The sequence below is a fragment of the Ischnura elegans genome, chromosome 11, assembly GCF_921293095.1.
Source record: "Ischnura elegans chromosome 11, ioIscEleg1.1, whole genome shotgun sequence".
NCBI lineage: Eukaryota > Metazoa > Arthropoda > Insecta > Odonata > Coenagrionidae > Ischnura > Ischnura elegans.
The window spans coordinates 101,876,869-101,892,341 of record NC_060256.1 but is presented as its reverse complement, the minus strand read 5'-3'; the positions used below and the strand labels follow the sequence as shown (position 1 = coordinate 101,892,341).

Below are 15,473 nucleotides of genomic sequence, written 5' to 3'. Positions count from 1 at the left end.
AGACTTTCAGTGATGTTAAAATCTCTATCCTGCGGCTATGAGATAAATAATGAAGCCTTCAGCCAGTATTGCATGGAAATAGCTGAGCTGTACATCGATTATGGTTGGTATTACATGCTGCCCATGGTACATAAAGTGCTGATACATGGAACAGCAATTTCCAAAGAATCCTTTCTTACAATTGAAGTTTTAACGGAGGAAGCGTTGGAGGCCAGGAACATAGGCATGAGGAAATTCCGAGAGCAGCGTACAAAAAAAACCTCAAGAATGTTAAATTATGTAGATATCTTTCGAAGACTCCTTTAAATATCTGAATCATACATTTTAATTACATCAGGAGTTACAAAAAAACGAGGTCAGCCTATCAGGTGAGGTGAAAATTTGCTAATTTTAAGTGATTCGCAGGGCGACAATGAGTCCGATGGGGTGACATCGGACGACGATTCTTTTAAAATTCGTTTTTTGTGATACATGAAAGCGATTTCATTGCAATTCGAACATTATTTTCCTCAATTTTCCTAACAAAAGTAATTTTATTTCATATAATGTGACTTATCAAATATATGGAAGCCAAAAATGAGTGAGTGTGAGTATTTTTTCCGATTTTGGTATCTCACCGACTATGCTGATGGTCACGGGTTCGAATCTCACCAATTTCATGTCGTTAATTCTATAATGGGTTTTAACTACAATTTATACATCTTTTACCTTAAATTATACTATTTTAAGCTCTTCATGAACACCATATTATCGCCAATCGTATTGAGATCTAAATCGAGATTTTCTAAAAATTGTTTAAATAATAACAGCTCAAAAAATGCTAAAAATGAATTGATATCGTAAAAATAATGCCAAAATCAGATTTAGACGATCGAAATAAGTAAGGGACTTCCACTCTTGTTGCTATTTTAGGTAAAATTACGACGTTATTAATTTTGGCCAGCTTTTTTCGATTTGGGACCACTGTGCGGCGCTGACAAAAATCACGCTGACAGCTATAGTGAACATATATAAGTATTACTTTTGTTACTATTTTTGGAAGTTGAGATACGACAAGAAAGAGTAAAGTGAGAAAATACAGTTGAGAAGTGGAACTTTTCAAAAATATTTTCTCACATAATGAGGAGAAAAAATCTTAAATAAAGAAGCAGAAATCCAAATGATTAGAAATATTACAACATAAATAGCTAGGTATGTGAAATATTTCTTAAATTACATTTGGGAGAAATTATATCTTCGCTCTCTTTTCCACTATCGCCTTGCTGATATGAGAAGCTTCTATTATATATACAAGGCAAAGCCTTTTGCCGTACCTAGGTAGGACTATTTCCGGCAACAAGAAGAATCTATAACAGAAAATGAGATATAATTGTACTTTGTGAGCTTGGGCTCTACTCCATTCATCCACCATTCATTGTTGGGCGAATTTATTTCTAATTCGAGGCTCCAACCGTTTTCGTACACAAAAAATTAGAATCTGGCCCTTTTAGTCATCCTTAGCTGACTCTGCTCCCGATAAAATAATTTCATTGGAATATAATTTTTAATGTGGAATTCAGATGCGTCATCAGGTAGCTAAGTTTTTTGCATTAATTACATGCGAGTGAGCATTCACATACGTATAAACTCCGTGAAAAAACGTGTATCGTTCGTCATTTGTTTTATATCCCATACAGAGACGAAGTATTCTGGGCTTCGATCCAGACATTAAAAAGTTAAAAACGTATTATTGTTCAACTTGAATACAGTTTTTCATAAAAAAACATGAGAAAAATAGATTATCTTGAAAGTATTGGCCTTAGAGTTTTCATCGGACGGACTAGAATCCTTCTAACAAAGCGGGTGAAAGTGTCATGGTGCTCTGATGCCTTTGGGCTGCGGTGGTCATGGAGTCTCTCCTCAACAGAACTGGCCAGCAGGCTAGGGATGCGACAGGCAACGGAAAAACCCCGCAGTGAAGATCCAAGACAAAAGTAGCTTTAGAAAAACAGCGATAGATGAAACACGAATTCTTTGAATATAAAAATTGTCCGGAATCGTCCCATCATAGGGTTTACGGTAGGGACAGAGTGCAATGAGGTGCGAAGAGAGTTTCTGAAAATCAATATGGATATTACTGGAGTAAGTGAAGCAGGCTGGGACAGAAGGAAGAGGAATGTGGAGATAATGAATATTACGGCAATGCGAATAAAAGAAGAGGACAATGAGTGCGAATCATGATTTTAAAAACGAAGGCTTATGTTGGTAAAGTAATTTAGTAAATGGATAGTGAGATAGACATTTCAATAGACTTACTAAAAAGCTACTTGCCAGATGCATGAACACGCCAGGTAGTCGCAGTAGAGCAGAAGAAGTGGAGGAAGTGTTCGATAAAATAGAAAGTTTATCGAAGAACAAAAGATAGGGATGTGGCCATTTTCCGATGAGTTATTGGAATAAGTGAGCAGAATTAGTTTTAGGCGGCTTCCGAACGCTGATAGCTTTAGTGATTATGTGTTATAATTTGAAGAATATGAGATGTGATTAAAAAGAATTAAGAGAGATAATATGGTGAAGGCGAACTTTTAAGCTAAAGGTAATTGACTAAGTAGAAGTTGTAAATAAATGGAGACAGGAAATGAAAGATGTATTTACCGCATCAATGTGAACGGGCACTGGGAAAAAATAAAGGAAGACGCTGGGAATCGGAACGGAAGACGAGAGCAGCAACCACGGATTAAATCAGACATGATTGGTAAAACGTAAGAAAGAGGGTAATGTAAAAAAATAAAAGTGAGATGGGGAAAAAATATATAATTAACCAAACAGTAAATTTTGAACAGATACGTATAAGGCCAGGAAAGAATGGTATGAGAGAATGTAAGAAATTGAGTGATTAAAACACAGGAAAACATGACTAAGTATTCTCTAAATTAAAAAAAATATAGCCGGGGTGATTACAAATCGTCTGGGTATTGTTTTGAACATATAGGTAAAAAATTAAGAAGGTATTGGTGTGGGATTCAGCATTCTTTCGGGCTGCATCCGCGTCCGTTGTCGAAGAACCACAACAGTTTCGCCAGCTCTCCTGCCAGCGTCCTCAGGTGAAGGATGAAGTGAAGCTTTTAGTCCTCTCTTATATAGTCAATTTTTGGCGCCAATTCGGTGGATTTCTTTCGACCAATCAGGGAACGTCCTCGTATTTGCGTCGAATATACCTTTTCCACGCGCTGTGCAAAGGATAGCCATCCTCCCTGTTAAAGTTCGCTGGTCTTTTGACTATCTCAATGGCCTCTCTTATTATTCTCGGAAAGTACTTGTCTTCTCTCGCAATTATTTTGGCGTCGTCAAATAAAATTGAATGTCCGGATTCACTCCAGGCGTGCTCGGCGATGGCAGAGGCTTTGAACTGTTTGTTTCTGGTCGCTCTTCGGTGTTAGCTCATACGGGTGTTCAGCGCTCTGCATGTTTCACCAATGAACCATTTACCGCAAGAGCATGGCACTTGGTACACGCCTTCGGAGAGTAGTGGCGAAATTCTGTCCTTGGGCCCGGGTAGGATGTCAGCTATCTTAGTGACGCAGTTGAACCTGGTCACTACATCATGCTTCCTCAATACTCTCGCGATTTTCTCAGACGTCCCTGCGATGAAGGGGATGGTGACATAAGCCTTCGGATCCGGCCTGGTGGCATCTTCCGGGTCAGGCGTCGCGGGCACTTGTCCTCTGTTTTCTTCCTTCTCGGCCCTTTTCAGGACCATGTTGGCGCTGTATCCATTTCTTAGTAAGGCTGATGTCAGGTGCTTCTTCTCGCTGGAAATTGAGTCCGAGTCGCAAATTTTATATGCTCGGTTAACAAGAGTAGCCACTAGTGAGCTCTTCTGGCTGGGATGGTGATGTGATGCGGCATTTAGATAGCGGTCGGTGTGTGTAGGCTTTCTGTATACACTATGTCCAAGCCTTCCATTCCCTTTTCTCTTCACCATGACGTCCAAGAAGGGTATCTGATGCTCTTTTTCCAACTCCATAGTAAATTGGATGGCGTGATGCTGTGAGTTCAGATGATTCAGGAACCTTTTTAGTTCTTCCTCGCCGTGTGGCCAAATCACAAATGTGTCGTCGACGTGTATCAGCCACAGTGAAGGCCGCTTGTCGTAAGATTCCAAGGCTGTCTTCTCAAAGTTTTCCATATACAGGTTTGCCACAACCGGGGAAAGGGGTGAACCCATCGCGGCTCCTTCCGTCTGCTCGTAGTAGCTGCCATTCCATAAGAAGAAGGAATTGCGGAGGCAATGCTCCACCAATTTCGGAAAGTCCTTCGGGATGCCACAGTCAGTGAGTTCTCTGATGATGTTAAGAGATTCTTCGATTGGAACGTTGGTGAAGAGTGACTCAACGTCGAAGCTGACCATAATCTCGTTGTCGTAGATGACGGTGTTCCTTATGATGTCAATGAAATGCGCCGAGTTCTTTACGAAGCTTGGTGTCCTTCCGACGTGGTGCTGCAATGACTGCGCTAAGTACTTGGCGAGTCGATAAGTTGGAGCGTCTCTAAATTTTGTTTTTTTAGGGGGAAATTGTGCAGGGAAAGAGGATGGAGGTAATATTAATACGGTCTCTGAATTCCGTATTCTAATATTCCTTCTCTTTATCCTGCAACGCTTCTCCTTTCCTTTCGCCATATATTCGGCTCACTTTCAGACACACGACCTCTGAAACAGCATATATTACACTGACAGACGCGACTTCTCTCTTTTACTGGATCCTCACGATAGGAAGACATTAGAGCTGTGTCATTTATGAATGAATCTTTCAAAATTCAAGGGCATGAACCGAATGAATCGAATCTACGTTTTCTAGTCGAATCGTTCAAAATGAACGATTTGATGGAAGATTCAAATCCGCCGAATCCAAATCGCTAAAAATGAACGATGGAAGATTCAAATCCTCCAAATCCAAATCGTTCAATAAGAGCGATTTAAATTGGACTCCACTGCGTTGATGCTACCCAATAAAGGCGGTGAATTATCATTAGATCCTGACGAATGGCCGTACAGGTTGGCAGTAAAAATTAATTCTTCAACATAATTACTATTGATTTAACTCGAAATTCCTGCGTAGGTTTCCGCGGCGATGATCATGGTGCGTATGGGTTTCCGGGCGCTCCAGCCGCGTTCGTCGGTTTTGGGTGACGACGGTTTCGAGAGCCATCCTGCTCCCGTCTTCAGGTCGAAGTGGAGAAGCTTAATTTTCCGCCGAGTTATATAGGCAGGCCCCTGGGCGCTGATTGGCCAGGACCCTCTTCCATGTCTTATCGATCGGGTAGCCGTGGTCTCTATTGAAGTTCTTCGTTTTGTATATATCCAGGGCTTCTCTTATTTGCCGTGGGTAGTAACGGCTCTCCTTTACCAGTATTCTTGCCTTGTCGAACTCAATGGTATGTCCCGGCTCACTCCATGCGTGTTCTGCGATGGCCGACAAGTTGAACTGCTTCTGTCTCATGGCTCGGGCGTGTTCCTTCATCCTTGTGGCCATCCCTCGACACGTCTCTCCTACATATGATTTCCCACATGAGCAGTGCACTTGGTAGACACCCTCGTATAGCTCCTGTGGGATTTGGTCTTTCGGCCCGGGCACAGCGTCATGGATCTTGGTCACACAGTTGAATCGGGTGACCACGTCATGTTTTTTGAGAATTCTGGCGATCCTCTCCGAAGTCCCCGCGATATACGGGATAGTCAGTTTCGCTGCTGGTGTCACCGAATCCTCCTCAGTGGTGTGGCGTTCCATAGGTGGCCGGGCGTGAAGCTTGGCGACATTTTCGGCCCTTTTAAGGACCATTTTCTGGTTGTATCCATTCTTGCGTAGAGCTGTGGTCAGGAGTCTTTTCTCGGATTCCAGGGAATCGGCGTCGGAGACAGTGAAGGCGCGGTGGAGTAGAGAAGATACCACAGAGGCCTTTTGGGCGGGATGGTGGTGTGACATTGCGTTTAGGTAGCGGTTGGTATGAGTGGCCTTTCTGTAGACGGCATGTCCAAGACTCCCATCACCTTTCCTCCTGACCATGACGTCCAAGAATGGTAGCTTGCCATCTCTCTCCTTTTCCATGGTAAACCGGATGTTTTGGTGCCGACTGTTGAGGTGATTGAGGAATCGGTCCAGTTCTTCTGTTCCGTGGGGCCAGATAATGAATGAGCTGTGATTCCCCCGATGATTGTTCCATCTCTTGGGAAGAGTCACAATATGTGCCAGTCGTATTTTGCCTTTTTTATTTTCCACAGCTGAAATTCGGCTACGCAACCTCTGCGAGAGTTTTCAAATAAAACGGTTCACGAGTCGGACAAGAATCGCATGCGACGGCGCATTCGAAGAGAGAATCGGAACTCTTTCCACCCTTATGGGGCGTTTCATTCACTTAAGCTATTATTTAAAATTTCGGATCCAGATCTGATGTCTTCCGCGACTTTGGATCCGATGAAGGGCAATATCCGCGGATATTTGGATCCGATCCGACCATCCCTACTTTTTATTTGTAAACGGTTGGTGTCGTAACACACCCTGTCGCACGCCTTGCTTGGCGGCTTGCATTGGAGTATTATGTAGATGTATTATCTTGCGAGACAGAATGATTCCTTTGATAAACTACTGCAGCTTTGGATCATTAACAAATTTGAGAGATAATATCGCCGATGGTTTTTTTGTCTGAAAACATGATACTGAGCCACTATGTGAAACTTTCTGGACTCCATAAAATAAGGCAAAGAAATATTATCCATTAATTAGTTACACGCTGAAAATTTCATGCGAAAGCGGAGACGCATTTTTGAAAGTAGGAGTTTTTGGTTTGGAGATTCTTATTTCAGGAAAAGAGGACATATAAAACGTAAAATGTTGTGAATAACAAAATGCAAAAAATATAAAAAAGAATTCACATTTACCTAAATAAAAGCTGGAAGCACTTTTCCACAGTATTTTAATACCTACGATGCGTCTCGGCTCACAAAGCCATCCTCTGATACAAGCCACTGTATCACACACGACAATCACCATTAGGTATACCTTTGAGAAAGGGGTGGGAAGGATTTGACATGTTTGAGGAAGGGGTGTGAAACAGGCGTACATAGTGGAGACCGAGAGAAAAGATACAAGTGAAGAGGTACGGGAAACCCAAGGTGGAAGGAGGAATCTAGTCGTAACGGTAGAATAACGACACGTGGGAAGAACCACAGAAAAAAGTGGGTTAAAAGTGGGGTAGGGTAAAGAGAGAGGTTGTTAGAAATGGGGAGGTGGGAGGGAGTAAGTAGCGAAGGAGGAAAGAGAGGAGGAAGGAGAGGAAGGGTAGCTGAGAGTTAGAGGAGTGATAATTAAAAGGGTACCGGGAAAGGAATGCCAGCGGAAGAAAGTGGTCAACACAATATGGGGAGAGGCTGGGTGGACGGAAAAACACTGTGGAGGTTGGGGTCAGTTGAGGAGTGGGTGGAGAAAGAATTTGACCATTTGTTTTCGGGAAGGGAGAGGAGATGAGAGTGGGTGACAAGCACTTGTTCATTCATGAGAATGTTTGTATCAGTTTGTACTATTTCAAATTGCTCTAAAACATCAAGCCTTGTGCCCTGACTGAAGGGGTGGAGAAAATTCTGGTTGAAAATGACAAGATTGAAAAGTCTGTACCAAATGTTTGGCGAGAAGTGACGTTTCATCCCAATTTCCTGCACCTTCTATGTTCTTTCATGCTGATAATAAAACTTCCGCCTGTTTGACCAATGTAACTCAAGGTGCATAATTCACAATTAACTTTGTAAATGCCGGATTAATGGATGGGTTCTATTTTGTCTCCTTACGACACAGAACTTCATCGAGAGCGCAAGGGTTGTAGAAAGAAACATAGAATTTATTTTTGGGGAATTTGCTTGCAAGCCTGTTTTGAAAGGTCTCCAACAAAAAATGACCGGCACCAATTTTTAGAATTCTCTGTGATGGGGGAAGGGAGCAAAGCTGTGAAATGGCTCGCGTTTTCAACTTTCTCTGAAGTATTTTAGTTAAAGTATTTAAGCTGTAGCCATTTGAAATTGCAAAGACTGACCAATCTATGTAACATAGAATGAAAGGAGGATAACTTTTGGGAGGTTGGATGGCATGAGTAACTCGGAATGATTGCATCACTATAACAAGGGTTTCTACATACACCATATTCATGTTTGTCACCAACTATGGATATGGAGAAATCGAGAAAGTTTAGTTGCTTGTTGAATTCTATTTCTACTGTGAAGGTAATATTAGGATGTTGAGTGCTCAAAAGATTCAGAAAATTATCAAATTGTCTGACACTTCCGGTCCAGCAGCAGATGATGTCGTCAACATAATGGTACCACCAGAAGATGTTGGATAAGATGGGATGCCTGGAATCAAATAATTCATGGCATCATAAATTTGTCCATAAATATTTCAGCTTACACAGGTGAAAGGGGAGACCCCATAGCAAGGACGTCGGTTTGGTGATAAAAATTCTTATTGTACAAAAAATAGTTTTGGTTAGTACACAGTTCCATTAGGTGATGAAGTTCACAAGACACACTATTGTAAATGTTGCAGTCTCTTAGTAAGTCTCTCGTAGGTAACAAGGTTTTTTTTTACAGTTACAGAAGTAAATAGATTTTTTACATTAAATGAAACCAGCTTGGAGTTGGATGGTAATGTGTGGTGTTGAAGTTTCTGTGACAAAATAATGGAGTTCATAATACTATATTTTGGTGAAAAACCAGGCAATTGCCAAGAGATGACATTTAATTTAGGGGCTAACTTACAGGACGGTGAGCCTACGCACCAAACCACTGGGCGAACAGGCATTCCATCTTTATGAATCTTAGGAGGGCGGTGACAATTGAAACAGCAATCGTCAACAATCAGTTTGATTCTTAGGAAGGCCATAAAATCTTGGATGTTGAGGATTCATCTAAAGTAACTTCCCTTTCTCATTGCTGCTGAATAAATTGGAGCAGGAGGATAAAGCTTTTTCAACACTTTTTTTGGAATCTATCTCTTGGATCACGGGAGAGAATCACAAATGAGATATCCTCCAACACATTATCACATTTGGTGATGCATGAGACCTCATTACAGATTATCACACTGTTCCTTTTGTCTGGTTGGGAAATAATCAAATCTTCATTGGTTAACTTCCCATCGATCGATCAAAATCAGCTTGGCTGTGATTAACTTTCATGCAGTGAGATGTACTTGGATTAGCAAAGGTGGAGCTAATTATATCTGCACAGTTTTGTTTGATGCCTACATTCTCGCACCAGAGAGCTACTTGTACGTCCACTACATCAAAATTATTTTACATAAGATGGAAGTTTTTTAACCTTCTGAAAACACATCACTAGTTTTTACTAGTCAGGAAATAAGTCCCTAACAATTGGGGGAAAACATAGGCGGATCTAGGGGAGGAGGGTAGGGGGAAACGTGCCCCCCCCAGAACTTTAAAAATATGGAAGATTTTAATAAAGTCCCATTATCATTGCATTTGTTTCGTACTACAAGGAAACCTTGTGCCCCACCCAGAACAAAATCCTGGACAAGGCCTTGCGTATGCCCCCTCCAGAAAGAAATCCTGGATCCGCCCCAGGGGGAAAGTGAGGGTTACACCTTGGGAAAATCATTGATACATGACATTTCAGCCACTCTGAGGAAGTATCTCCAGAAATGCTCGTCAACAGGTAAGTTGCAGCCTGAGTTTGGACTTAAAACTTTATGATGCATGATCTCTGCATTCTCTTCAGGTTTCCACCGTGTCCGTTGACTTTTGGCGAGAACAGTTTCGACAAAAGCCAACAGAGGCAGAGAAACTCGAAGAGAATGCAGAGATAATCTGATTAACGCAGCGAAAATCTTCGAACCTACTTTATGTTGCATGATTGAGAGAAATCCTGTGTTAGTGTTGAAAATCAATATTGTAATGAATAACTTGTTATCTAAGACAAAAAAATTGGTTTTGGACTGTTACACTGTGTACGAAAAGCAATCAATATCTAATATACATAGAATCAAATATTTTGTAACAATTAATGAATGGATAACTCAAGATACTAACGTGATATATTTGCTTCGGTAAAAAAGCAGTGTAAATTTTCAGAAATCACTTTTGTGATGAACCTCATAAAAGGAAATTCAGAAAGTCGATGCTTTCAAAAGCAGAGAGGCTCCTTAAGTTAGAGATGGAATATGAGCCTAAGGTTTGTAATGAACATTTAATATTCACTCTAAATTTAGTACTTTTTCAATGTGTGATAAAAAGGAGTTGTAAGTGGTTGTCCTCAGTGGCTTCACAGAAGAAACAAAAAAATTAATATTTTCTCAAACTTACAGTGAATATATGCAACTGAATCTTAATACGTAAGTACGTAAATAAAGCAGAAAAAAATCATTTTAATTATCAATTCGTTTCTGAATTTCGATATAAACAAGCCCTGACCGCAGCATTTACTCAGTAATTAACTGATGATCACAAAAGGAAGAGAATCTCAGCTGCTGGATGAAATAGTGTAGAAGTAAGTATGGGGAGCTCATGGCAATCAATGAATCAAAGGATTAAATGTGTCGACCTAAGGTTTGTCCTATTTCAGCAGTTCATGGCCTACATTGCTATATCCATACACAATAGATTGTCGTTATGGTGAAATATTCTGTAAAGTCCAAAGAATTAATTGCAATAAACATGAGGTAAATGTAATATTTCCATGTGCATTCATTCACAAATAGTTTGAATTTTTTAGATCTGCAAGTCTGCTCACCATTTCTGGAGAACTACTTTAATGATCAATACATATCTCTTAATAGCTAATTTATAACAACAATTTTTAATCAGCAGTTATTTTATTGAAGGCGCCTGGTTTTCTGATTTAGACATCGAAATCTAGCCTTTACCACTCGTTAGTACATATTACATAGCATGTAGCGCTAACGAGTGTTATCTTAATCACAGACGCGTATTGCGTCGCTTTTGTATACACCTACCTACTTGTGTTTTAGCCTATCAGTAAGTGATTAACACTCTTGATCGCGGTGCATTACGGTCATCCAGAGGAAGGTGAGGCAGTTTCCATCTAAAATATTGGCCTAGCATGTTTATAACGCCTGAGATTAAGAAAGTTTCAACTTAATACTAAGAACAGTCTGCCGGCAATTGGATTAGGAATATAAACTCGGAAAAGTCAAGTTACTAGCCGAAATTCGAGGAAATATTTTTTATAACAAATGTTATATACAAAATCGAATAACTATTGTCTCCACTAAATGTAGCGACCCTTTGTGCTTCAGAATATCCTTTTAGACTTGTGGAATAGGCAAATTAAAAAAATTCGCAAAAAAATGTTCCTCACCATCTGATTAATTGTTCCAGAATTACATCAAAAATGTATATGAATTTTGTACGTGCGGGGAGCCCTCTATGTATACTTACTCTATGGTACGGGAGAGAAATGGGGAGGGTATTTTTATAAAATGTAGCAACTAGGAAAAAACAACACATAGCTATTTTATTACATATCCATAAGTGGTTGTTTTAATTACCGAGGTTAAACTGATTAATACTGCAAAATGTTTTTACTTTTGGTGAAATAAAATATATCAATGAAATAAGTTATATCAAATTAAATATGCAATGTACTACATAAAAACTGATATATCGGCCTGCCATACTTTTTGCCCGTGCAGCAAAAAGCTGATATATTGGCCGGCCACACTAATAGAGTTAAAAAACATAATATTGTCAAAAATACTATGCTTGGATTTTATTCCGGATGTACCTAATCACTAATCTTGAAACCCTACGGAGGTAAAGCATTAACTGTGGAAAGTTATTGTTAGTCAGCCAAGAGCACTCATGCTTCCAACCTCTGGTTAGAAAATTGGAGAGCACGAAAACAGTTTGCATGAAAGAGAGTTGTACTGTTGAGAAGGGAAGACACTCTTCGAAAGAAAATGCTAACATTGCTCTCCATTGACTTGAAACCTTTGCTCAAAGCCTTTCTCATGCAAAGGAGCTCTATCCCACTCAATTCCTCACGCATAATTTTTTATGAGACAACTTCTTTCTTGCTTAAATAATATCAGATATAATTAAGTTTCCTCTCATTCTTTTTCGTGTGACGTGCATATTTCTAAAATATCAATCCAATTAAGATAAAAAAAACAATTTCCGAAAGCCATCATTAGAAAGGCACCTTTGGCCCCAATAGGTGACTCACGCAGCAGTTGACCTCCAGAAAGCATTGAAGCAGGTGGGCTGAAAAAGGTCAGTTGGCATGGAAAGAGGGGGGCCAAAACATGTTTCCATTGTTCTCTTGTAACTTGATACATATTTTTCTTTGAAGCTAATGATTTATGGTCTCCTTAGCATTAACCTTGCACCAGCCATGATCTGGAGTTCTGGGACCTGTTTAGTGCTATCGGAAGGAGATAAGCTTCAGAGATGGGCTGATGGGATAGCAGATTTTTGGAAAGGCATGACATAAGTAGCTACATACTACCCTTCAGTAGTGGGCTTTCCCAAATGGTACAACCATCACTCATTCGCCTTGATCTTCCAACCAGCACACGCAACTATTGATCTATCCATGATCAATATTTGCGCATGCTGGTTGGAACAGGAAGGAAGAAAACACTTTTCATGGATAGAATTAACACATTGTGTACTGGGGTAATTATATGCCTTTTAACCCTCTGTTCAGGTGGATTTTTAAACCTCAATCTTAGAACGTGCACAGTCATAGTAAAAATTCCATAACTTTTTTAAAATTAATATTTTTAAATCCGACTTTGAATGTAGTACTCACAAATAATTTCCGCATTTCTTCTTCGTGTGATATTCCATAAAACATTTCCTTTGTGGAGTGGAATGCTACAAGTTGAGCACACATACCTAGTCTCGTTCCTAATTCTTCTTGAAGCGCACACTTTACGTCCTCTGGTGTGGTATTTTTTCTTCCCTTTCCAATGATAGGGGTGAGACCATGTCTACCAAGGTCTCTCGGGAAGCATTGTGACAACTTGGTCTTGAAGGGACATGCTCTGTTGGCTTATCTTCGCCGTCCTCGTCCGAGGATGACTCAACTGACTCGCTGCCCACTCTTTGGCGATCTGGAGCAAAAATCCTTTGAAACAAATGCTACTTGAAGCGTTTAGAGTCTTAAAAACCCTAAAAGCATTGAAAAGAGCACAATTTATGAACCACAGTACTACTTTCCTCGACCATTTCATTGTTTTTCTCATTATGGAGTAATAGGATATGTACATATCCGCTCTGTCTACTCCTTTCATACACTCATTGTAGTTGAAAATACACGTGGGTTTTTTGATTGCCACTCCTTTGACCTTATCCTTTATCTTGGAGCTATTCCTGCTAGCGTTGTGAATAGTGCTACTAATCCTCACGTCCCTTTTGTCTTTCCAAACCACAATTAACACTTAACCTTTACGAGAGAAAGTGCTCTGTCCCTTATTCAAAGTTTTTGCCTCACTCTTCAATGTGACAGATAGTCCCCGATTGGGCCTTATGGTTCCACAAACTCTTACTTTATTCTCCAAGAGTAATTCTGCTATTTTTATGCTATTAAAATAACTGTCTTGATATACATGATACCAAAGATTTAGATGCGGTCGTAAAAGAGAAAGGATAGTTGGTTATAATTTTTTACCTTTGGCTGAATATATTTCTAAATTACAAATGTAACCAGGATCACTTTCACAAACCATTCGAACTAATTACCCATATTTTACAATTTTAGCTGTATTGTAAGTTTTGATTTTCAATCTTCCTCTCCATGGAATCATGGCTTCATCAAGTGACAACTCCTGCTTTGGTTTATACACAGTCTGAAATTTTTCAACTAAGTTTTCTAGAGCGGGTCTTATTTTATAGAGTCAATCCGTAGTGTTGATGGAGACTTACGCGGGGTGGTGCAGCATGCGTAGCAAGGTTTTCGGGTTGACCTCCGCATCGCTTCATCTTCATGACGACAGTTTCGCTGGCGTTGCAGCTAGCGTCTTCAGGTACGAAGTATTTGATGCAGGTTTTTGCCCGTCTTATAAAGGCCTTGGTTTGGGAAGAGACTCTTACCCAAAATGACCAATCAGAACGCACCTAGCCCAAACCAAGGCCTATATAAGACGGGCAAAAACCTGCATCAAATACTTCATACCTGAAGACGCTAGCTGCAACGCCGGCGAAACTGTCGTCATGAAGATGAATTGACGCAGAGTCAACCCGAAAACCTTTCTACGCATCAATCCGTAGTGTCTAAAAATTCTTCGTTATCACTGAAGTGCCATGCTTTCCATATCTGCTCAAATCTATTTCTTGTCAATAGTTCTCTAAATATGTTGGTTGCAATGAAAGGATCTGTGCTCCAATACTCCTTTAGTGTATCTTTCCTCACTTGACCCATCAGAATCAAATTAGCAAAGATTTTTTTCATCTCAACTACTGTTATATTTGACCATCTCCCTGTTTTTGGCGATTCTTTATATTTATGTTTGTTTTGACAGTAATAGAAATTGGATTGATAGCACATCATTTCAAAAAAGTCATTACCAACAAACAGTGAGACTACGTCGAGGATACTGGTGGAATTTTCAGGTGATTGCTTCACTCCAGGTTGGCCCAAAAATTGCTCTAAGTCTCTCTCTAAATCTATTTTTTCCCATGTAGTAGAACTTCCTGCCAAAGTATTGACTTTGTGTGCACTCATATCAGAGTCGCTTTCACTGCTTACTAGAGGAATAGATTTTCTAGTTTTCATGTTCACCTCAATATCAGAATCGCTTGCACTCTCGTCGCTCTCTCCATCGTACTCTAATAGTACATCTGATGGATCATCTGCAAACGGGTCTAACATAATGTCTTCTTCATGCTAAGCACTGCCTTTCCTAAGCCATGCCATTATACGGAATATTCCTTTGAATGCTTCTTACAGTACTAGTGGAGATACGAACAAATCTTCGTGGCAGAAAAACCAAGTACCAAATTCACTTTTCACTGAGACACAAGGAAACACGTCCTGTTCCAGGCACAACGGGGCAGAAAACTAACCCAAGTCCAAGAAATAAGTAAGAGAGCTTCATTTTGAGTCAGTTCCCAGTTCCTTTCGTCATAAATGTATATGCATGTTGATGGAGCACCTGCTGAGAGTGCATCTCGGAGGAGCGGCACTGATAGAGAGAGACAAGGGCCAATCTTGCCAGCTGATCCACGGACATATGGCTAAACTCCCCAAAAATTATGGGGCAAGAGTGTCGTGTACTCCAAGAACCGTATTTAATAAAATATCAGCAACGAAAGAAGACAACACACTGCTCTCATGGCGCACAAAGAGTAAAAATTGGATGAGGGGTCACAGCATGCCCAAAGGCCAATGGGAATATTTGTGGCCCCTTTGCATTACACACAGATCATTGGCTTACACAGAGTACGCACTTAATACAAACAACGGTTGC

General features: G+C 40.3%; 1 protein-coding gene across 1 annotated transcript; it reads right to left on the bottom strand.

Moving 5' to 3' along the window:
* Nucleotides 1–1,313: 1,313 nt before the first annotated feature.
* Nucleotides 1,314–6,086, bottom strand: LOC124167677. Its single transcript, XM_046545662.1, has 3 exons — nucleotides 5,710–6,086; nucleotides 3,737–4,529; nucleotides 1,314–1,346 (listed from the first exon to the last, which is right to left on the bottom strand). Exons 1-3 carry the CDS (start codon nucleotides 6,084–6,086, stop codon nucleotides 1,314–1,316), a joined length of 1,203 nt encoding a protein of 400 aa, XP_046401618.1.
* Nucleotides 6,087–15,473: the final 9,387 nt, after the last annotated feature.